This window comes from Pyxicephalus adspersus, chromosome 1 (genome assembly GCF_032062135.1).
Source record: "Pyxicephalus adspersus chromosome 1, UCB_Pads_2.0, whole genome shotgun sequence".
NCBI classification, from domain to species: domain Eukaryota; kingdom Metazoa; phylum Chordata; class Amphibia; order Anura; family Pyxicephalidae; genus Pyxicephalus; species Pyxicephalus adspersus.
Genome location: NC_092858.1, coordinates 163,211,261 through 163,236,407, shown reverse-complemented (window position 1 = coordinate 163,236,407; position 25,147 = coordinate 163,211,261). Strand labels below are relative to the sequence as shown.

At 37.3% G+C, this 25,147-nt stretch overlaps 1 protein-coding gene across 6 annotated transcripts in view; it reads left to right on the top strand.

Annotated features, from left to right (window-relative positions):
- The window catches only part of GRIK1 (glutamate ionotropic receptor kainate type subunit 1), a 228,898-nt gene that overhangs the window by 91,895 nt on the left and 111,856 nt on the right, over window positions 1-25,147 (top strand). For all 6 annotated transcript variants that reach the window (XM_072398109.1, XM_072398097.1, XM_072398115.1 and 3 more), the window contains exons 2-3: window positions 4,991-5,158; window positions 5,926-6,183. In XM_072398109.1, the coding sequence (XP_072254210.1) occupies window positions 4,991-5,158; window positions 5,926-6,183 (426 nt within the window). The remainder of the gene's footprint in view (window positions 1-4,990; window positions 5,159-5,925; window positions 6,184-25,147) is intronic.

The following is a 25,147-nucleotide window of genomic DNA, read 5'->3' as shown; positions in this document are numbered from 1 at the left end:
CACTAATCCATACTGAATAGAGAAATAGCTTTTAGAGAACCTTTGGTAATAGTCTGGGAAATGTTTACAGCAGCAGGTGTTTAGATGGGTAAGGGCTAAGCACCTATTGAGCGGCTGTGCAAGATTCCCATTCCTATTTTCTGTTATGTAAAGGCAGTAATGTCTTCCAAAGTTGCAAAAATGTTCTAGTGAAACATAAAGACCAATATTGCTGACCTATTTTCTCTTTTTGAAAATACTAATGGCCTTATCACCATGCTGATCATTAGATGAACTTAGAGACCCAACTTCCGCTCAGACGGACACCACTCCCTGCATATTTTTGTTTGGTATACAACTATTTGTTTTAAAATATTTCTATCAGTGCTAATCCCTCTATACAATCTCAACATGGCAGACACGGGCATTTTGTTGGTCTCCAGCAGCTGTTCTGTCTTTTGATGCCCCTTGTTGCAATGCACTTATGTGCCCTCCATTGTCTTCTTTTTCATTATGCAACCTGTCAGTCTTAGTGGGGCATGCACTAGCAAAAGGGAATTTGCCTTTTCTTGACTTTTTCAGCCTTGATAGTACCTATTGTACTGCAGCAAGTAGCTGTCTCCACCTGACTTCTGCCTGGAAGGTACAGGCGTTGATTAGCCTAACACTTCGGTAGCTGGGCTTATACTAAATGCTCATTGCCATGATAGTCCGAGTTTTTAGCTTTTAAGGGTGTTCCCCTATAATGTGTCAATGTTACTGAACTTGTCCTTTCTGACCCTTCCTGCCTCTCATCTGGACGGACCTTTGCCTGACCTTGACCAGGATTCTGCTAAACCCACTGGGTACATTGCTTGTTGTGTATGAGTTCTGGCCCTGACCTGGAACTTTCCCTATACTTGTATAAATGCCTGGCTAATATTGCCCATTTGTGACCTTTAGCTGTGACTAACCTGGTATTGTCTAGATTTGTAATTGCCATTAGTGATCCCATGATCTTGTCTGAGCCTAAGAATTCCTCGTCCTCCACCAATCTTTATTCCCCAAATAGGCTGAGCAGGGACTTGTCAGTAGGTGAATAATGTGGTGTTAGATTGAGGGCACTTATCAAAGATCAGGGCCTTACAACATCAATAATGAAGGCAGATAAAACATACAAGCCATTATTGAGGGTGCAACATGCTTAAAACAATGGGTTAATAAAACATAGAAAAGAAACAGGGAAGGGATTTAACAGTTGTCCAACAATGTAGATCTAAGTAGTATCATGTTTAAAATTACCTGTGAGAATTAAAGAATAATATGTTAAACTATATGGGTAAAAATGACTAGTAAGAAATACAGAATAACTTTAATGTATAATTGTAAAAAGGAGTTAGGATTTATGAGCTATACATTTCAGTAGGCAAAAAATTTAAGATGTTTTACTTTTAAATGCTGTCTCCCCCTAGGAAGCACTAAGTGTTCACATAACCTATTATATCCATAAAAGATCAATGTGTAACATTTCTTCAGTCTGTAGTTAGTTGAGCTTTGCAGCAAGAAAGAGATGGATTATAATGGTTATAAAAATAGGGTGGAGTGTATAGAAAGGACAAAGGTTATAGAAGGAATAATTATATGGGCTGGGATTTCATAGATAAGCTGGGAAATTTAGTCCGAAATGATCTAGATAATTTGCATACCCATAACTGAAATATTTCTCTACACATTCTCCAGGAAAGTTTGACATTTTGTTATAAAAGAATAATGTACAACAACAATTGACTAAAGTTTTGTGTATGGTTAGTGTATAAGGCTACAGCATGTACACTTACCAGTAGCCTTGACAATATCTAGAAATCCCCTTATTTTACTGGAATGCAGTGGATGCTGTCCATGGTGCTGAATTACCAGCGATTCCAGGGAGTCGTACACATCAGCCTGTATTGTCAATTTGGAGAAGAATAGAGGTCTAGTGATCAACACCATTGCCTTGCTTCATTGGGTAGTCTCAACCATTTCTGTTCAAATGAATGGGAGCAGAAGGGAACTATTTTTTGTCCATGAATGCATGCTGATGCAGCAGTTTCAAAAATCTACAAATCACTTTTGGTAACACATTTGCATTTGGAAGACCAACACCATGGCTGTAACCTTGTACCTGCAATGCTGTTTGCCATTCCTGTGCATATAGCAGCAGTTTGCTATGGACCTGGAAGGGGCCAGCTGTGCAGTTTATACCCACAGGTATGAAAAGGGTCCCTAATGATGACATTTGTGATTTTTGTACCTATGCTGATTTCTTTCATACATATTCTATGATGGCTTGGTGGCTATTACTCCTATCTTGTAGCATAATAGGGTCCCACAATCAAATCTTGACCATTTAATATTTATATGTCCCTAATGTGTTAGTAGGGATTTCCTCCAACATCCTGATAACATGAGTAAGTTGTTCCTAGAGTATGTTAGGCTCATTAGACTATGACTGTGGCATGAGTATTGGATTGTGATCTAATCAGCACTTTATAAATGCATAATAACAAAATATTGGTATATTAATTGTCTTCTGACCAAATTATCCTGAAGCTACACTACATGGGGACTGATTAGAATCTAAGGAGCTTCCCTTAAGTAGGGTACAAGATAGTGATATTATGTGAATTATTAGGTGGTGAAAGATTTCATTGCATGTACCAGGGGTTTCCACTTTAATGAAAACAGCAAAAAATACATTTTATAATATTCCAATATTATTCTCTGTTCCAATAGGACTTTGATTGCTCTACCCCCAATACCAACCTCAAATCTTCCAATTTATGTACGTTTTAGGCTGTGCTGACAATTTGACTCCAGAGATTTTGTGTAAACTGCCATACGCTCAATACCCAATTAAATTCCATGTTTCTGTTATAAAGCTATGGCCTCATTTTTTCCCCTTAGGTCATAGCCAGCCTCAGCAATTTGGAAACATATTTCTTAAAATTAGTCTGAATTGAAAAACAGTAAAGAAATGAGATACCCTATGGGATAGTTTTGCTTGTTGTCCTATGTACAGATACACTGCGTCAGCAAAAAAAGATTCTATTAAGCTTCATTTTGCAAAAATACTTTATTTCAGGCTATTGCTATATTCAGATTAAGATTCTAAGCCAGTGCTGATTGATACACAAGAGAGATGGAGAAGGAAAATTCTTTAACAATTTAGAGAAAAAGAGCCTCATGGGGCCGGTCAATATGAAATGCTGTCTGGCTGTCAACATCGAGGATTCTGACAAGTCTGCCCTGGACAGAAGAGGCCAGTCTATTAGGACGTGCCTGTTTTAATAAAATGTGCTGCATATTGAGACTGTGACAGCCGAGGTGTACGTATAATGTGTTGGTTGTATTTAAAGGTGAAAGGGCACTGGTGTGACCCAATAAAAAGTAACCAATCTGAATTCAGCTTCTAGAAACCTTCCTTTTAATAGCAGAACTCCAGGTATAAAACACATCAAATGTTTGTGCACTTCTGTAACCTTAAATATGTGCATTATTAAAATAAAAACCATATCATATACAAGAAGCATGCAGTCTCAGGATAGGGTGGGCCCAGGATGTCTTGGGCTTAGAAGTAGGGATGATCTTGCGGTGAATCGGGCCTTTTCTCACTTACAGAACATGCAAGAACAGCCTTGTGATTCACCACGAGGTCTTGTTCTTGCCCAATTTAGAGTTCATCTAAGTTAGCCTGCAGTCACAACTGATTGAAGGCACCCGCGTGCCTCCAATCAGCTGTGACCACAGGTTCCCACGGTTATATTATAAGTACAGCCCAGTGACCGTGGGAACTGAACTCAGATGAACTCTCAATGGAGAATCTCTGTAACAGCCCAGGGACTGTGGGATTCTGCACCGTGGACTTCAGTGGAATTCGCGAAATTGGTTTGCCGAAATTTGGCCGACCCATCAGAATTTCGGGGAATTTTTTGCGAGACTGTCAGAGGCATTCTCGCTCATCCCTACTTAGTAAAGTAGGGATTTACTAAAGTAGTAAAAAGTAAAGTAAAGTGAATGATTTTGATAATCAGAGGACATCTAATAGTGGAACTTGTGTTAAATGTTTGGGAGTTTAATGTATGAACAAATCTTTGTGAAACTGCTGAGTTTTATATTGAATATAAAATGCTATGCTCGGACAGATTTATTTCACTCCCAATAGTGATCAGAAATGTTTTCATTTCTTTGAAGCAAACTAGTAAGGTGTGTTTATGCTAACCTAAATGACGGCCCATCTAGTAATAGTCAGTGTTAAACCATCAAATTATATAGGTTGTATTTAAATGCCCAGGAAAGGATGTTAATATGACATTATAGGTGGAAAACAATTGGTGTTAAGGGTGCGTTACCCATTCAGAGGTAGTTGTTTTATTTTGATGTACTGTAGATGGCCTATTTCATGCCTCCTTTAAAGTAGTTGGCTTCTCTGTCATTATATGCACCAAATTGTCCTGGAAAGAATGTCCCTTATGTGGATTTGATGTCTCCATCAGAGGTTTTGAAGACAAATATATAGTATTTCAGGTATGGAGGACATTTGACTGGCTCTACTTACTTCTACATCTCAATAATGCACGGTGATTGACAATGGTACATGGTGATTGGACCCAACGCTGTCATAAGGTGGTACAGAAATAGTCATAATCACCTGTATAAGCTCCAAATTGTGAATAGAATAGCAATGAACATGAAAGGGTAACTACATGGAACCAGTTGAGCAGCCAACATGCCAGCATTGAAAAACCACAGGTTCACTCATGGGAAAAGCACAGGTTCATTTTGGTGCAAATCAAACATGCTTTATTAGTATTTTATGATTCTAGATCAGCTGAGAATACTAAAGATTTTATATAAACTGTGCCTTAATAGTGTTGCTTTCTAGCTGACGAAATACCGTATACAGCTATCACATTACATGCTTACTTACTATTTTAAACATAATCCCAGTGCATCAATGTAACCGCTCTGCTGGTTTATCTCTGGTTTACAGGAGGTATTTTCGAGACGCAGGAAAATGAGCCGGTGAATATGGAAGAACTAGCTTTCAAGTTTGCAGTCACTAATATCAACAGAAACCGAACTTTGATGCCCAACACTACATTAACTTACGATATCCAGAGAATCAACTTGTTTGACAGCTTTGAAGCTTCAAGGAGAGGTATGTTTAACTTAAGAACTGCTGCCATTTCAATACAGTTTAGCCTTTTTCATGTATCTAGAATTATCACATGTTTATTTATAGACCTGTTCAAGTTTATCGATCTATTCAGTCCTTTATTGTCTCTTAATGTATGTAGCTTCACTTTTTTATGTTGTACATTATGTGCTTTGCAGTAAATCGCCACAATAGACATAAAATGGGCCAGTATTATTTTTCCTAATGCTGTACACCATAATTTACTGCCCTCACTATAGCTAGTACTTACCTCTACTACTTATTTTTCTAGTTTTAGCGGTCTTTCTTACTAAGTTACCACTTGTTATGCCCATTATTAGAAGGCCCCATTCAACCTTATAGAATTTCCAACATATATTTTTATATTTTTTAAAATGTAACATGCAAAGGTGAGTGGGAAAACTCAAAAATCGGCAGTAACATAGTCAGGAATTACGACAGGGGGATCATACCAGTCCAATATAACTTATTATACCTGTCCCAGGGGGCAAATGCCCAGTTCCCTACAGCTCAAACCTCCCCTGTTTTCCCAGCAGTTAGCCCTGTCCATATGCAAATGTAGACATTGCATTGATTGTGGAGATTAAAGAAACAATGTATGAATAAGAAGTTTGCCTTTTTTCAGGTTTTATAGTAGAAGGACACAACAGAAATTTTATTTCTTGAACCTGATGGACTTTTTACCCGCGTAGCTTTAATCACAATAGAATATACAGTTGTAAGTAACTATTATTTTCCTCCATTCCTAGCATGCGACCAGCTGGCTCTTGGTGTGGCTGCATTGTTCGGGCCATCACACAGTTCCTCCGTCAGTGCAGTCCAGTCTATCTGCAACGCTTTAGAAGTTCCCCATATCCAAACACGATGGAAACATCCATCAGTGGACAACAAAGACACATTTTTTATTAACCTTCACCCTGACTATGCTGCCATCAGCCGAGCTGTGTTGGATTTGGTCTTACACTACAGTTGGAAGACTGTGACCGTTGTGTATGAAGACAGCACTGGTATGTTATACAGTAAATGGGAATTTTCTTTTCATATATTCTGACAATGAGATTCTATACCATATGTTTGTTGTATAGATAATATAGTCTGTTGGCCTTGCTCACCACAGTGACCTCTTAAAACTTTGCTTGTTAGAATCTTTCACAAGGTCTTTTCTATAAAATCTATTCTTTACCTTGGTCACCAAATCAAAGACCAGCCTTTTATCTGGCTAAAATCACATTGGGCTTATATAACAAGGCAGTCCATTGAACAATAATGTTTCCTAACTATAGCAGCCTATTCACATTTTATCAATTCGGAGTGATATAGACAGTCTGATTGGCTGCTGTGGGAAAATTAGAAACAGCCATTGCTGACCTTCTTTTACAAATATAAAAGTCCTGCATTAAAAGGTCTAAATTTGCCTTATTTCTTGTAAGTACACTCCATTGAAGCAATTTCAGTGGTATACCTCCCAATCTGGTCATTTTCTGTAAAAAAAACTCTAGAGATTACTCCCATCAGCATTGTACCTGTTCATTTGTTACCATCAATGTATTTAAAAGCCCTGATAAATCAGAATTGGCTGAAGCCCCGAAATGTGTTGGGTATATTTCTCTTTTTGCACAAGAAATTGACTTTCCTATCAGATTTATTACATTCTTTTATCTGATGTTTCAAGCAGTACCCTTGTTGGGCTGACCATTTAAATTAGCAGCCTCACCAGAATAGTTGAAGCAACTTCAGTGTTATTTATCTCCCAATCTGAGGATTTTTAAATGGAAAGCCTCTAGAGATTACCCCTATAAGCGCTGAATTTTGAGTCCATTTGGTATTACTACCAAGGTATTTAAAAGCCCTGATAAAGGGGGATTGGCTCGATCTCAGAAACGGGTTGGATATATTTCATTTTTTAGTCAAGAAATTGTAGACTGTCCTATCAGATGAGTTGATTTTGCTCTTTACATTTATTTATCTGATGTCTGACATGGAGCCCTAGTTTGGGTGATCATTGAGTGACTATACGAGTGGCCTCACCAGAATCATTGCACTTTGAAGATACTATATTCCATTTTCTGATAATGAAGTCTAAATGTGAGATTACCGGATCTCTTGAATTATGTGGTTTTCTGCAAGGGTTACACACTCTTAGTTTTATTATCAGGTTGAATCAGCCTGTTCCCATTGGAAGTAGAAGGTTCTTTTGATGTACAGAGGTGAGAAGATATACTTTTAATTGCAGTGCAAACAAACCAGGGAGTGTCAGTGACAAATTAAATGAGGATAAAAACAAAATGCTTTATTTCTTAAATTTACAGTTTCCTCTGTACCTGAATAGGATATCATTTAACCATTCAATATAGCTGCTTCTAGTACTATTGTATGGTAAACTGGGAGAGAGGGGGGATGTTGTGATATATTACATTACTTTGACAATACTTTTGGACAAACATTACCCAAAGTAGGGCAGGCAAGAAAATGATATGTCCAATAAGGAATTGGGAGATCGTTGTTTGGTTTTCACTATATGTTCTGCCAGACTGTATCCCCACTTTAAGACTGGACACTTAGATTCCTGCAAAGATCAGGCATGTCTGGTTCTCTTTAAGCCAGGTACAAACACTACAAAGCACAGTTGACTAAAGAGCTAGGTATCTTAATATAATTTAGTTCTTCCGCTATTCAGTTCCTTCCATTCCTACATCACTGTAATTGCTTCTGTTTTATAGGCACCATTTAGACTGACTTTATCATGTAGGTTACTAAACATTTCAAGCTGCATCTTCTTTGTTTTTATGATGTCCCTTATGGAGTTTAAAAGCCTCTTGAGGCTGACTAGACTCAAAAGTGCCTGCGGCTTCCTTAGTATGAAGCATTTGTTACCCCGATCCAATCACTGGGCAGCTAGATGTATTTTACTGAGTCTATTGATTGACATCTTGTTAATGCTGAGGATGGTTCATCACAATCTGCAGTTTCCATTTCTGTTTCTCTGTTCAAATTGCTCCTGTAAGCGAGTTATTGAAGTGTTTTCTGTTTTTCTCTGTATGGTGTTGTGTAGCACTGTGGGCTTACCCTTGTAATGCAAAAAAAATGTCATATATGCATACTATACAGTATGTACAGTATATATAATGAAGTTAGCTCAATGCATAGCTGGTAATATATCTGAGCTTTTCATAAGTTTAACTAATTAACACATAGGCAATTATATTATTCTTTGATTCAGTGGAGAAAATCAACCATAGATAGAAGCGATGACATACTTTATATAAATATGCTATGCCAAATATATTAAAATCTCAAAAACTATAAGTAGAAGACTTCAGGTAATGGTGGTGCTGGGTTTTGGAAACATGGAGTTATGATTTGGTTTTGATTGGCTTCAGTTAAAGTAATATGGTGTTCAGATTAGATATTTGTATCAAAGGTTCCATTCCATGGGCCAGTTTCCAGTTATTGGCTTGGGTTAGAGGGCTCTCTTGCAGCAGTCATTATTGGCTGAAAGAGTAACTTCTGCTTCTTGTTTTATTAGTTATTTATTGGTATTACTTTGACTTGCTTATTAATATACTTTGTTTAAATGTAATGTGATAACATTGTGTGTAAGCGTTGCCTTGGCAATACATTAATAAAAGTGATCAGTCCTAACAATATATGTGCTACCAGTAGGCAATCATAATATTACCCCGTCAAAAAATTAGGCAAAACTGACAATATGCCATCATTCAATAGGCATTTTGAGATGGGAACTTTATTCATATTGTAAACCAATCAACCTTTTTTCAGCAAACTGTGTAACATGGACTAGAAAAAATGTGCACCACAGCAGGGTAATATGTCACAGATATGATTAGTGACAATTTATCTAAATATTAATTTACAGAGTTACATTTCAAAGTTAATTTAAAAAGTATATTATTCAATTATATAAGGACAGATAGATTTAACAATGCAATAATAAATAGATTATATATAATAAAAGATACTTAGCTGCAGAAATAGGTTGCAAAAGTCCAAAGAGTCCCATCCAATCTAAAGGCTTGGCAGATGATCACAAACAAGTTGAATACAGTAAATTCTGGATGAAACTGTAGATTAGATAAGAATCCTTGTTTTGATTTGTAAAGAGAGACAGAGAAAAGGATCAGTAAATGACCAAATGCTGAGCAATGATCATCTTTACCTAGCATCTTACCCTTAAAAGATGCTAGCTAAAGGATGGGTTGCATTCCTCTGGGACAGTGTTTCTCAACGTGGGTTTCATGGAACCCTTTGGTTTGCCAGAGGTTGCTGTGGGTTCCCTAAGCAGTGAGCAGTTTGTGACTGGCAGGTCAATTTATTAGACACCAATGAACTATTTGACTATCTGTAAAGATGGTATTATTCCCACTGGGAAGCAATGTAAGATGAATTCCTCATACTGATTTACACACTAATTTAATGTGAGTTGTGAGTATAGTGACTATAGCAGGGGTTCCCCGAAGTCCTGAATGTTACTTCAATGAGGTTCTTCTATGTACAAAAAAGGCTGAGAAACACTGCTCTAGGAAGACCTCATGAAAAGTATACATATGTTCATATACATAAATATATATTTATAGCAAGCCATTGTTAATAATAAATAAAATGTACCCAACACAAGGGCAGTGCTTGGAGGGCTGAGTATGGTTGGGAGCTAAGGCATTGAACTATCTGTGCCTAGTAGACACCTTTATGAATCTCAACTTATCTTAGTGGCTATGCCGGCCATTAGTCAGTCCAACCATAGACCTCCAGTTCACAGTCATCCCTCGTACATACATGCTTAGTTCTCTTGTATTGCATTACTAGATACTTGGGTACTTCTCCCATCAGTGACTTGTTGTGAATAATAGCTGCATGTTCTCCGTGTGCAACATATCCTTCAGTTGATCCAATGTTCTTCCATAGTCCATAAACCAAGCAGTAGGTTCAAGGATGCCTATACAGTGAAATGTGCATGTCATTGCCAATATCTCAGTATGTCGCTTCCATTTCCAACCTTTTAATCTGCAAAAAATAGTCGCCTATCTTCAATGCTGGTCCAATTTCCTCAAAACATTTAGAATAACTTTCTTGGAACAAGTATGTAGGTATGAAGTTATTTTTCCTGCAATAGCATTAGACCTATTGTGTTCACTATACTATTCTACCAAACTTTCCACATAGTTATGTTTGGGAAGCTATAAGCCCTTCAAAAAGCAGAAGCTCTTGTAACCAAGTTGGTTCAAGGCTCTCATATGTCATAGGGAGGGAAGTTAGCTTTCATTCTCCTATTCTGTGAAAATAGAATTTGGTTTCTACAGCCAACATTACAGACTGCATATTGCTGCTCCATTGCTCTGCGATGTTCTTTATCAGTGTGTTCCATATTGAAAGTACAGGGTTAACAGTTCACAGCTGTGCTCGGGAAACCGCTGATAACCCCAGTGTCTTCAGCTGGGAATAACTATAATAAAAGTTAAATTTTCCCCAAGGATCATTTTTAATGCTCTTCTTTTATGTGCTCTTCTTAGTCTTTACATTCCTGTCCTTGCGTCCTTATCATTAAGGAGCTGGGCCATTAGAAACCGCATTCTGGGTTATCTAATAAAAGGACCGAGATTAATCCTGATGTTTTGTCATTTACAAAGTAGAGAACCTTCAGCTTTTTTGTAACATTCTCCATTAGAACTCTATGAGGGTCACAATAAACCTGTTCAGGAATGTCTTAATGGCATAGCACACAATATAAAGGGAAAGGGTAGGGAGTCTTCAGAGAGCAATAACTATATATATATATATATATATATATATATATATATATACATATTATCTTTGTTTTACAAATAAACTTTAAGGCCAGGTTCACACTTTTATGATGCATTCATACACAAACATTAACACAGGTTACATTAATTAATTCTTTTTTTATGTACTCCCAACAATCCATGGTACAAGAACACAATGCATAGTAGTATGAATAGCTAAGTAAAGTTCACTGACCTGCATAATGCAATACTGGGATCACACAAAAACATGTTCCCCACCCAATACCTGGCGCTATGGGACTATAGGTTAGAAAAATAAAGCACAGGAGTAACAGCCATCTTTGTGGCTAGTTTATTGTTGCACAGTTTGTTCTGTAACCCCCCTCCTTTAGCGCTTACTAGCCAACCTGCAAATACTTAACCAAACCCTGAATTACTTTAGGGGCAAGCACCTACTCTCAAGTGATTAAACTGCCCTTACTGGTACCAGCAACAGCATCTCTGATTCCTATTGTAGTCTAAAGCATTCTCCACTTTAAAGTTCTGAATATTGGTGATCATAAAGTGGCTGATTCTAATGAAAATTGCTGGTGTTGTTTGTGTATAAACAGACTGCTTGCCCTTTGGTAAATGAGCCCAATAGACTTGCATAGATTTGCATTGTGATAGGAAAAAAATATCCCTAGCCAAAACGTATAACTTTATTTTTTCAGTCTTTTTTTTTTTTTGCAAAAAAGTAGCACTCACCCTGTAAGGGCAGGTTTATTGTAGCTCAACACATTCAGAGGGAGCGGCTTATGGTAGCAGAGTGTCATACATTGGCAGTTCACATCCAAAAGCATTCCATACAGTCAACACTGACCGCTGACGTTTAGCATCCTTGCTGAACTCGTAAATTCATGGTGTAAGTGTAAGAGAAGCATTTCTCCTTTAAATGACAGTCTCAAATTGAGCTCCAATGTGCTCTTAGCTCATCCTCCCAGTGGGGGTCCAGGCCAAGCCAGGTCCTGGGGGCTGCAGGTCAGCATGTCCAAACTCCGGGCTGGAAAGGAAGCTGTACCTGAAAATCTGCAGTGAATGCCTCTTCTTGCTTTTTCAGTAGCTGTTAGTTCTTCATCTTTCCTGCTGCTTACTATTCATTACCAAACCATTAGATTACCAATTTTCATGGGAGACGGAAACATTACTGAAATGCTGCTTTTGTTCATAGAATATTTAGTACATTCATTTGGTATCAGCGTCTCAAAGTTCCTGTATAGCCGTGATAACAAGGAACATGGGAGGAGAGAGAAAAGAAACAAAGGGATCCTTTATCATTCCACAGTCCTATCATAAATTGATTCTTGATGGAAGCAGATCAGTGCTCCATGCAGACCCCCCCCCCCCCCCTAACATCTACCCACCTATCCAAATAATGACAACCTTTTTGGTGATTTGGTGCAAATGGCCTTACGGTCGTTTATTGCTAATTGTATTAATAGAACAGTCACATCATATTATCAAAACATTACCATTGCAACTTACAAGATTGCAACCTTTTAATATTACAACAATACAACCCCATCTAACAACTAATCAGGTTGAAGGTCCTCGAGGGCATTGCCTACTTTACTGCCATCAACCGGGGATCGGCATCCTCATTGATATGCCTGGCTCCCAGGGCAAATCAACCAACTCGGGAATGCTTACTACCACCACAACAATTAACACTTGCTGCAAAAATATACCACTTAGGAGACCCCAATCAGAGATGGTTGTCCAAACAACTCCATCATTTTCTCAGTTCCCTGACCTCGAGAACCTCAAACCGCCAACCCAATTGGAATCAAAGAACTTTAAACTCACTAATCCCAAATAACAGGGAGGGTTTCCTTCCCAGAGGCCAGACTTCTGACGTCACCGTATCTTACTATATACTCCACTCCCACCCACCTTTATCCGGGTTTTCACCAATCTATCTTTACTGACCTTAACTTCCCCTATCCCGCACTTAACCCCATCACAGGATCCTGGCCTTTCTGTATGTTGTAAAAGAGAATGATCAGGTCCCCCCTTTGGCGGCTATGCAGCTGTATAAATCTATGGAATATGTGAACAGAATTACAAGTCTTTTGGTAAAACAGCTGCTGTATATGTGATTCCTGTGTGTATTTATCTGCTTGCCTGGAATTCATTCCTAATATTTTTGATCTCACCATATTTACTGAAATTACTTGTTGAAATTGTATGCTTCAATGCTGACAGACAGAGATTGTAGAATGCAATGATATCAGAACACAGAAAGTCACAGCAAATGCCATACTTCATCAAAATTGATAACTTTGTTTTAATTTTGTATCCCACAAAAAATAAAATCTATAAAATTATTTAAAAAATCAATCATTCTAGTTTATTAGCCCCAATGCAGTTCATTATCTCTCAACCATATTATTTCTATTTTAAATAATTAGAGCATGAAATATATAATAAAATTAAGTCATTAAAGTCTAAATCCATATAGAGAATTAGTTCTGTAATTACTAGTGTGCACTATGAATACTTCTGCAAGGCAGACACAGTCAGCAAAACATTTAGCATTATTAAAAAAAATATGGTCACATTCAATAATAGCCTAAAAGGAAACCAAATCAGTTGCAGTAACTTAGCTAACAGTCAGCACTTTTACAAGCAAAATTAATATTTCTTTATGCATCAAAAAACTGGCATTTACAACGAGGCCAAATGTTAATGTATTTAAATGCTGGGTGTAATGGGCAAAACTAAAAACATATAAACTGAAGCAGTGTAAAATTAACTTCAAAGTAAAATGAATAGCTGCAGCTTGTGATTGTACAGGAGATAAAGAAAAATATTAATCATTGTTAGTAAGAAGTCATAATGCAGAATTGTCAAGCCGCTAATGCATTCTGTACTGACTATGTGTGGGCACATAGACCCTGATTTATGAAAGCTCTCCAAGGCTGGAGAGATTACACTTTCATCAGTGAAGCTGGGTGATCCAGCAAACCTGGAATGCATCTGGTCCAGGATTCAAACCATTTGCTAGCAAATAGCAAATGATTTTTAAAAATCCATTCCATGTTTTCTGAATCACCCAGTTCACTTCTGAAAGTGTATTCTCTCCAGCCTTGGAGACCTTTTCCAAATTAGGGCCATAGTGTGCTAGCAAGGGGGTGATTTACTAAAGGAATTTAAGCTGTTCACTTACCAAACACAATTGTCACCTTGCAAGGGATATTTCACTTAGCTTGGTAAATGTGGTGATAATTCACTTTGCAATGAATGCTTAATCATGTACAGGTAGTCCCCAAGTTAAGGACACCTGACATAAGAACGAATCCTACATACAAATGGGGCTTTCCTGCTCGTTTGTGTGCAGGACAGAGGCTTGATGGGGGAGGGGGTGGTTTGCATGACTTGCAGAAGTCTTTTGCTGTTCTGCAACCTCTTGTAACTCTTTAATGACCAAGACAAACTCTGCAGTTGTTTCTTTTCACATATCAAAAGCACAGCTTGCTCCAGAAGTTAATGAATGTCTAGGCTCCATAAAGTTTATTTTTTTGCTTTGTTTGCAGGGGTGTAGTCGTTAAAAAAGAAGAGGGGACATGGTACTATCCATGGTGAACGTGCATGCGCATCATTGTTATGTAAACATGCCGCCCCACTACACCCCTGCCTATGTGTCACTCAAAGGGAAAGACACTTCCCCCAGAGTGACGTCATGATACCAGACCATTGCATTTATTAAAAAATGTACTTCCGTCTTACGTTCCGACTTACATACAAATTCAACTTAAGAACAAACCTACAGTTCCCATCGTGTATGTAACCCGAGGACTACCTGTATAAAGAATTCTAAAAAAAAGATTTTTCTTGCATGTTATATAGGATATGATTGGATGGATATGATTGGAAAGACAGAAGAGCTTCATTTTTTCCTGATAAGTTAAATACAAAAAGATACTATAATCTGCTATGTTAAAAGTCTAAATTCCTTTAGTAAATCAACCCCTTTGTTCAATGGTAAACATGGCTACTGGTCAACTGCTAGCTAGTGGTAATCGAGTCATGTAGGAAGCTTGACAAAAGGCAAAAGGGCCGATCGGGATATCATTATTTTACTGTACATGTTTTTTACTTTTTGTTAATATAAATGATTTAGGATAGATTATTTCCCCCTGGTATTTTTCTTCTACATATCACATCATTATAGGAGAATGCAGCCATCTCCCTGAGATCCTCATCTGGAAGGTTACCAAGGAGCTCCAATGAATGGAATCACATGTACCAGACAAACATAAATAGACTTGGCATTTATCTAAGAGGCTATTTATATAAATTTACCCACCCTTCAAGGGAGTAGACCACTTTAATAGATTTAAATGCCTTAGAAGAGAGCAAAATGTACCATTAAATCCATTTATTTTCTGCAAGGGCAAAGGCACCAACAATATATTTACTTGCTTTGAAAGAAAAATATCCATAGTTAAGAACATTCCTATATCCTGACCCCGACATTTCTGCAATATGACGGCAGCTTCGGAGGCTACACAGCCAGGATGTTGATTATCGGTGGCCTTAAAAGGACTGAAGTCAAAGCTGGGTCACTTTGATGGAGTTTAAGTTGTTTTTGTCCTCCGTTTTTTTATTTATCTTGGAGACAATATTTCCTGAAATAGGAATCCTATATTTAATAAGGATATATTAGCAATTTACCAAATGTATGTAAAATGTGTGCAGTAAGCTTAACAATAGCTAGCATTGTATTTTGTTAAGATAAAGATATGCATTATTAAATATATTTTTTAATTTATGCAATGTAAATATCTAAATTTGACCTGAAATCAACCATCTATCTGCATCAGAGCTGGAGTATAAGAGAAAGAAGCAGCACAGGAAGCCTGATAGAAAGCAGAGTAACAGAGATATGAGCTCATCACTGTGCACCTTTCCAATCCCAGGCTGGGAAGATGGGGGTAGGGTCAAGGACCACCTGGATACGGAAGAAGTGGGTTAAATTATGCTGCTAATTAGACTTAGGATATCTTATGGCAGGAAAGAAGTATTGTGGGGGAAATATCTAGATCTACTTATAACAATAAAATAATCTACAACCAAGATGAATATTGCAATGGCAAGATGCCAGCCTCCAAGAGCCATGTTGGATTGCTTGCTACCCTAAAGATTACCTACTAAAAACACAGCATAAGTGTCCATTCCTTGAGGTCCATGTTACAGTCTTGACCAGCGTCATACTTCTCACACTTCACCCATTGCACCATAGAAAAGGCCTCACCCTTTGTTTTGGAACATTGCTGCAAAGAACTAAGGTTTATAAATACAATTTTCCTGCTCAAGGGTAAAACTTCCCTTATGGAATATCTTAGGTTGCTTTGACTCGAATATAAATCTAGGATGCAAAATGTGTCTGAGACGGCTAAACATTCTAAACAGTAATCAACAAAGATGCCAAAACAATTATTATCAGTAAATACATCCATGAGATATTTTTAAAGTACAGGTAGTCCCCAGGTTACATGGGAGATAGGGACTGTAGGTTTGTTCTTAAGTTGAATTTGTATGTAAGTCAGAACATGTACATTGTTTTAGTAAATCCAGTTAGGACAGATGTTTGTCTTAACATATTATTAGGCAGCATGGTGTCAGTTACTGTATAAAATCCTCACTGTGAGTTATTCACAAAGCAAAAAAACTTTATTGAGCCTAGACATTCATTAAATTTTGGAGCAAGCAGTGCTTTGGTTTGCAAAAAGAAACAACTGCAGAGTTTGTCTTGGCCATTAAAGAATTACAAGAGGCTGCAGAAGAGCTCACCGCCCTAAGATCACTCAAAACCTCAGCTGTGTTTAGCAGGGAACCCCTGTTTGTATCCAGGAGTCGTATGGATGCATGTGGGATGACCTTAACCCAGGGACTACCTGGGAAACATTTAAATCACATGGGTTCAGTCTGTTTATTTCTTTCCTTTTTTTTACAGTTTTAAGTATAGTCTACATTTGAGTTGGTTATGATGGGACTGTTGCTCTTAAATAATCATTTGTTAATTGCTGTTGGCCATCAGTATATGGCATCATGTCCTCATATGTGTAATAAACTCTAATCATGTCTCAGACATCAAAAGTTTGTTATTTGCTTTACGTGAGGACACAGCACTATCTGTTGGTGTTACCCAAGTATAAACCAAGAGCCTTTTCTTATACTCAGGTATATACGGTATTAATTCTTCATGGTCTGCATAATGGAGATATACCCTTTGCCTAAATTCTTTGCGCTAAAAGCTATCCTTCCTCCTCATCTCTACAGGTTATGAAGTGTGCGTTATGTACTCCATTATACTAAAAGTAGTATGTGTACTACTTTGTGTTTATCTACCCCAAGAAGCCTCCCTCCAAAAAAAAAAAAAAATAAAGCTAATAACTACTTACCTTATATTTAAAGTGGTGCTTTGTTTGTATGAATAACATATTGTTAGTATGTGTTTATGTTAATATTTATCTAAACCCCAAAATAAATATTAATATAGTTCAGCTTATTAGTCCTGAGATATTGTAGCTCCCCCTGTAGATACTCTCACTCCATTAAATGTATAGAAGAAGCCATGAAGTGGCCTGAAAAAATAAATAAAACCAATGCAACCACCCATCTTTTTGGTGCCTGCAAAATAAAAAACTTTTTGTAATGCAATATTTTTAGTTGAATGTTTTGCAGGACTTTTTCTTTTTTGTACAATATAATTGTATAACTTCCTAACTCTAAAAAGTATTTACCTTTACATATATTACTTTAAAAACCACATCTCAGAGTCAGATCTTGGGCTTTTCTAGGTCTAACCATAACTCGATAAAAGATTTATAGTAACATTGTGACTCCATTCTCTGGTAAATCTTACGCTAATCTCATACATCTCTGTGCCTGATCTCCCTTGGTGCCGGATTAGGTTTACATACCGGTGGTTTTAGGATACGGCACAAATGCTGAGAAAGCTCCTGGACCCAGCTGTCATACTTAGAGACAGAGGAATTAGGAGAATTTGGAAAATCCCTCAGCATACACATTATATATGGAAATGCAAGAAACTGATCTTTGTTTAACATATCTGTACAGTTCTGAAATAGTGTAACCACATATATGACAAATGATCAACATCCCATTGGGGTTGGTTTACAAAAGGAATATCGCCTGTTCATACCAAACTGAGTTATCTTATGTAGGGGATATTGCTCCTAGCTTAGTAAATGCAATGAAGCTCTGCTGACTTCCAACCATGCAATCTGGTGTTTTAATTTAATGCATGTGATTGGGTATTCTTTTATACCACATTCACTAAGCTAAGTGAATTATCCCTTACAATGAGTCTGATTTATTATGTACGTTCTAAGTCATTCTTAGATGGGAGAAGAAAGACTAACATGGGACAACCTGGGTGATCTTCTCAAATCTTTGGGAGCTGTAATAATCAGGCACAATATAAATATTCAACTTGGTAGGTGATCATCCTAAATTCCTTTAATAAATCATCCCCATTATCTACACATTACTCAAAAATTTGTCTACCAGTCCAAACTAAATGAAAGGAATGCTAGACCCAATGGGTCTGATTTATTAAAGGTCTTCAGGACTGAAGAAGATAGACTATCATGGGTGATCCAGCAAACCTAGTCTCTGACCTTCTCCAGTTGCCTGTATAGTGTCTTTGGCAGCTTTATGCAGCAATATATCTATTGAATGCTATGTGTGGCCCTTCCATGCACTGCATGGATCTATTGCCCATTTGGCCAAGCCTTTGCTTCATCAGACTTGCTTCTCTCTATGTGACTGGCCCCTTAAATCCTGTTCTCTTTACTGCTTAACCAGTCACATGGACACTCACCAATCCTGCATTGTATAGTAGGATGGAAAGGGACTATCCACATCCCAGTAGCATTATTGTAGGAAAACTCCAGATGCCAGGAATGCTATGAGCATTTGTACTGATTGTATACCTCTACCTCTAACCAAAAGAGACATGTGACCCATGAGGAGTGAAAGGGAGTTGGAGCCTACTGCATGCATGTATTTAATTACCAGTCCAGAGGTTTTATTTATTATATACGATACCAAACTCCACAGTAGTTGTGTAAAAGTCACTTTTTATTACTATGAGTTTTAAATCGATAATTTTCTGAGTGTACTTTATGATATTTAATATTCCTTTACCCCACTGCAAGACAATTCCCATTACTTTCTGGATTTTTAAAGATGGTCTCTTGGGAATCTTTTTATGCTATGAAATATTCAATCATCACAGTCAAGTGCATGCAGTAATTCATTACATATTAAAGCAAATCTTCATTCCTCTTAGGCTGATTGAATTTAATCTCTGTATGAAAGAAGTCCCAGTTCTGTTACTAATCTGTGAGATATTTGCATGTGTAATTGACAATGTAGTGTGCTCTAGAATCAGTTACAATTGGCAGATCCTCGCAGGACTTCATTTTAATAATGAGATATGAGGTATAAAAAAAACTCAGCTGCATCAATCTATTCCATAATTGTTCAATGTCTATATTCTATGGATTCAATTACGCTATAGGGCTAAGAGTTCATGGAAACTGATCACACTTCTGAACGTGTTGGGGATTTTATTCTAAAACCAAAAGGGTGATGACCTCCTTTTGAATTTATTACAGCCTCCTGATTTTGGAGCTTTTCTCAAGATTTTGGAGTATATTTGTGGGAGTTTGTTCCCACTCAGCCACTAAAGCATTTGTAAGGTCAAGAACTCCTTTTGGACAGGAAGACCCGGCTCACACTCAGCATTTTAACTCATCCTAAAGGGAAGATATTGCACTGTGGGGGCCATTCATGTTCTTCAACACCAAAATCATTAAAAAGCATCTTTAGGGTACTGGTTTTATACATAGGGTACAATCATGTTGGAACAGAAAGGTTGGGAGCAGACAGTTGGCTATAAAGACTTTGCAAGCTGTAACATTATCGTCACACTTTACTGAAAGTATATGAATGTAATTATTTGGAGTGCTGTGCACACACCTTTGAATGTATGGTGACGTGATGTTCACGAGTTTAGATGTTTGTGGACATACAGTGTATTTTGTATGTTTCCTTCAAACAAAACCTTGTTATAGGGTCAATTTTGTGTGCTGTTGTCACATTTGCACTCCACTAAATATTTTATTAAAGAATCAGATTTATATAGTTTACTATGTATGGCTTTGAAAGCTCAGCTAATTGCATTGCTTTAGTGCAGACTTTCTCAATCTTTTTATCCTCTGAGGAACTCTTAAAATACATTTTCAGATCTGGAGGAAACCCTACTTTTTTAGGGGGTAAATGGGAAAAAGCATCTTAATTTGGTGGCCAGTGGATAGAATGTTCCATACAGTGGTAGTTAGATTACCACTTTTATAGACACCTAAAATGTTGATAGAGATTTGCAGCCGCCTTTACCAAGTGGTGTTAGCCTCCGAACTATGCAGGCATCCTTAAATTCGAGGTCAATCAGTCACAGTTCAAGGAACTAATACAAACTCCTGACGATTAATGGAACCCTGGTTGAGAACAGCTGCTTTAGTGAGTAGCAGCTATGAGGTTTTTGGACTATTGCATAGAGTCAGTCTTGGCTTGTGCAGTGTCAGCTAAAAGCAATGCTTTTCCCATTGACTGTTCCTTATTCAGCACATATTGCAATATCAGGTGCCAGAATTAAAAGATAAAGTCATACTGATATCAAGCCACCCTGCGGTGTTCAGTCAGTGCAGTTAATGCGCAGCATAGTCATTGGGATAGATTTTTGAAGCTCTGCAAGACTAGAGAAGATAAACTATCATAGGTAACCCTGAGTGATCCAGTAAACCTGCAATGGATTTGGTCAAGGATTGAAAACATTTGCCAAATAATAGGAAATAACTTGTGTAAATCTCTTTTGGGGGCAACCCTTTGTGGTGTCCCAAATCTCAACGCATTTCTCAGAAACTTAGTCAGTCACAGTTCAAGGAACTAATACATCCTTAAATTCGCTATGAAATATTCAATCATCACAGTCAAGTGCATGCAGTATCTCCTTTTCCTGAGATATTCATATCTCAGGAAAAGGAGATATGAATATCTCGCTCATAAAGCATGGTAATTAGGACGTGGGCAGTGCAGCAACAAAAACAGAGAGCATACTCCAAGAGGGAGCTTCAAATTGCTTCAAGCTTGCTACACACAAGGCTAATTATTCATCATTTCCACTGGTTTATCCAGTAAAAAAAACAAAACTTATCCACCCTTGAGAGGAGACTCATCCAGGATGGATAAGATTTTTGTATTTTGTTTGCTATCGGTTCCTGCTGCACTGCCCACGTCCTTATTATCATGCTTTATGAGGGAGATTCTTAGTCGGCAAGCTGAACCTGGGATATTCATTTCTCCCTTGCCTGAGGAAGCGGACTAAGTGTCTGTGAAACGTGTTGAAATTTGGGACATTTAAAAGGGTTGCCCTCAAAGGAGATATATACTGGTGTATAGTGTTTTTACTTTCTTGTCATATTTAGGTGTTTAAATATGTTTTAACAATATGAATATAATAAAATAAGCTTTTATGGTTTATGAATCTGATTGAAATATACATTATTTGGCCTTAAAAGTCACAATATCTGGTTATTGAACTTTTTTGTGGTTTAAATGTTGATGGGATTTGGCTAGGTTCAGTTAGAGCTCAGGTGAGATCTGATTTGATTTAAAAAATTTGGAAATGATTTTATGAAATTCATTCCAGATTTGCTGGATCAATCAGGTTCCCCAATGATAGTCGCTCTTCTCCAGTCTTGGAGAACTTTAATAAATCAGGCCCATTGTGTTGTGGGTATTGTGCATTGTATACCTCAATACATAGAGGTGAATAAACCCAAAGTACAACCCGTTTTAGGGCTCAGATTAATATTAGATAGGCAAAAACCTTTTTATTCTGCAGCCCTTAATACCTTGAGGCTGTAAAATTGCAGGCAGAGTGTTCCAAGGTACGACACCACCTCCTGTCTTAGCCAATTGCGGCCTTCTTCCTAATTTTCTGGCTATTGGCTATAGATCTACGTAGGCCCAAACTGTTGGTTCTGCTGAATATGGCTATAATAAATATATGATACTCAAATTAGATGTGAATAAAGTGGATTAAAAACAGATGCAGATTTAGAAGTTGCTTTACCTAAGGAATTGAATATGATTAGATTGTTGAAGTCAGTGGAACACATTTGTATCCTTTGTGGGGACATAATTCACTTTGCTAAGTGAACAGCCTATGTTATTTTAGTAAATCAGCTCCATAGTATCTATATTGTATTGTATGTATTATTCCTCCATGCTTTTCTCCATTCATCACCCCCCATCTGAAACATCGACAGGTGTGCACTAAAACAAATGTAATTATCACTCATCTCAACATATTGTATCATTATAATGCAAATAATGATTCTGACGTGGTTAGATGTTACAAACAGTTCTACTAGCATTTATTTGTACATGAAAACATCTCAGAATAATTAGAAATATGTTATTTTCTTTCAACCCAAAGGGGATCTAGTTCCACTGTAGCAAAGCTGTATCCATGCATACTCTAGAGAAACAATTAAAATCACTTAACAGAGTTTACAGACGAATAATACTGCAATTAAAGTGCACAATGTGTGCATTAAATGTGAAAGATTGCAGGCATTGTAATTATCAGTCCTGTGATCACATGACATGACATCTGCTTGCAGGGTATCATCATCAAAAAATACATTGTAAAATGTTTTACAATTTGGAAAGTATAGCAAAAGTGTTAAATTCTTTTGCTATATGAAGTCAAAATCCAGTAATGATATTGTTCAGTATATTATTCATTTTTTTATATATATATATATATATAAGGAAGGGATTTAGGAAGGTAAGGGATCAGGAAGTAGTTTTTAGCAAGTACTTTAGATTGCTTTTAGAAAAGCTGGATGCTTTGCTAGAAGAAAAGAATATAATTGGGTATTAAATGTTTTAAGGTAAAGACAACAGAGACTGTTAATGCAGGGAACATCCGATTGTCTCATGGAATCAGGAGGATTTTTTGTCCCTGTTGGAGCAAATTGTGCCAGTTTTTTTTGCCTTCCTCTGGATTAACTATGTCTATAGGGTTTTTACGTGGGATATTTTTACTTGCCTAGTGGATGAACTTGGTGGACTTGATGTTTTTTATCAGCCCTACTATGTAACATGCCATGATAGTGCTAACATGACAATCACATTATGTTGGATTTAATGTTAGATTAAGCCTATTTGACACAAGAATCAGAAAGAAGGTAGTTGAAAAGAACAAATATTTGAAGCCCTCATTATTAATATCACCTTAATTTCACCTATAATTCTAACTCAGTAGAGGACACATTGGACCTTTGCATAGACACTACCCTTAGTGACAGAGAACATGAACTCCATTCTACAACATCTTTGTATGGTGAAGCCTTATCCACTCAGGATGTGGTTGCTATCTAAAACAAAAGAAATGTGAGATTTTGTTGTTTCTTTCTTTTGATACGTTCCATTGGTCTTTAATGGTTCTGTTTGGCTACAAGTGATACTTTTACTTTGCTGTGCATATGCAAACAAAGGTGTCTCTTTAATGAATACCTAAATTCAATATAAATACATAAAATACATAAATTATGTTTTCTATCTTTTTGGATATAAGCACATTGGAGTAACATTCTAAGGCACTGGTCTAAGCAGGTATTGGACTCAATAACACTGACTGAGGTATACCTGCCAATACAATCAGACCACTACACCCTCCCTGGCTGTATGACCAATTTACAGATGATAAACCATAATATTTATACAGCAGAGTCTTTGTCCTACATTGCTCTCAATCCAAGAATCTGGCATCTGACCTACTAAATGATCTGATGTTTATTTCAGATCTTCGCTCAAGAAAGGTTGCGGTGATTATTTACCAGGTGCGATGCTAAATTGGTACCAATTAATGCAAGGCATGAATCAATGTTAATTACTTGTACAGAGGAAAAACAAGGGAAGCTGAAACTAGGAACTGCAGAATTAGGAGGTTGGATTAATTAAAAAAATGCTTTGATAAATGGTAGACAAAAGTTAATTTGGTCGATTTGTTGAGTTAAGTGTCTTGTTTCTCCACTGGGTCTAAAAAATGACTTAATAAGATTTGTTTCTAAAAAAAAAAAAAAAACAAGATGATGGGAAAGTTGTGTTGGTGCCTATTTAGAATTTTTGCTTTTCTTTGCCAAAGTGTAGGCGGTGTACATCTTTACTGTAGGTTGAACTCAGTAATGGACTAAACAAAAACTATGGAACTGATTTATTAAAGCTCTCCAAGGGTGGAGAGGATACACTTTCATGAGTGAAGCTGGGTGATCCAGAAAACCTGGAATTGATTTCTTTAAAGTCATTTGCTATTTGCAAGCAAATGTTTTGAATCCTGGACTAGATCCATTCCAGGTTTGCTGGATCACGCAGCTTCATTGATATATCCTCTCCAGTGTATCCTCTCCAGCCTTGGAGACCTTTAAAATATAAGTTCCTATGAATGGAAGCTATTGAAGACAAACTTAGGGTGCAGTTTATACTTAGATACTTGGGGAATACCAATAGGAAGCAGGGGAGGAAGAATTACCATTGAAAGAAACCCGAAAGAAGCGGTCAAGCAGATAGGAAGCCAACCAAGAGAGAGCAGTGTCACTGATACCGATGGAGTTCATAATTTGGATTCGAAGGGCTTGATCAATAGAGTCAAAAACAGAGGAAAGATCAGGAGAAGGAGGGAAAAATTGCCAGTGCTTCAGCTCTGATGTGGTCGTTGGCCACTTTAGTAAGCTCTGTTTCGGTGGAATGGGAAGCTCAAAAGCCAGACTGGAGCGGGACAAGGAGAGAGTTGGTGTTCAGGTAGTCTGTGAGTCTTTTATAGACAAGGCAATAGTTAGATGTGAAAAGTATTCCTTGCAATATCCCCATAGTTCATATGAATAATATGAAAATACCATCAGCCAATAAAAACATTTTTTACTTCTAGAATGAAAATTGTCTCCTTTACCCTCAGTGCACATTGTCTAGTCCAATGTGACAGTAGAAAGGGGAATATCCCCGACTCACAACCATTTTACAGCCTCACTGATCCAAATAGAAAATTTGGTAATTATTTTTACCTGAA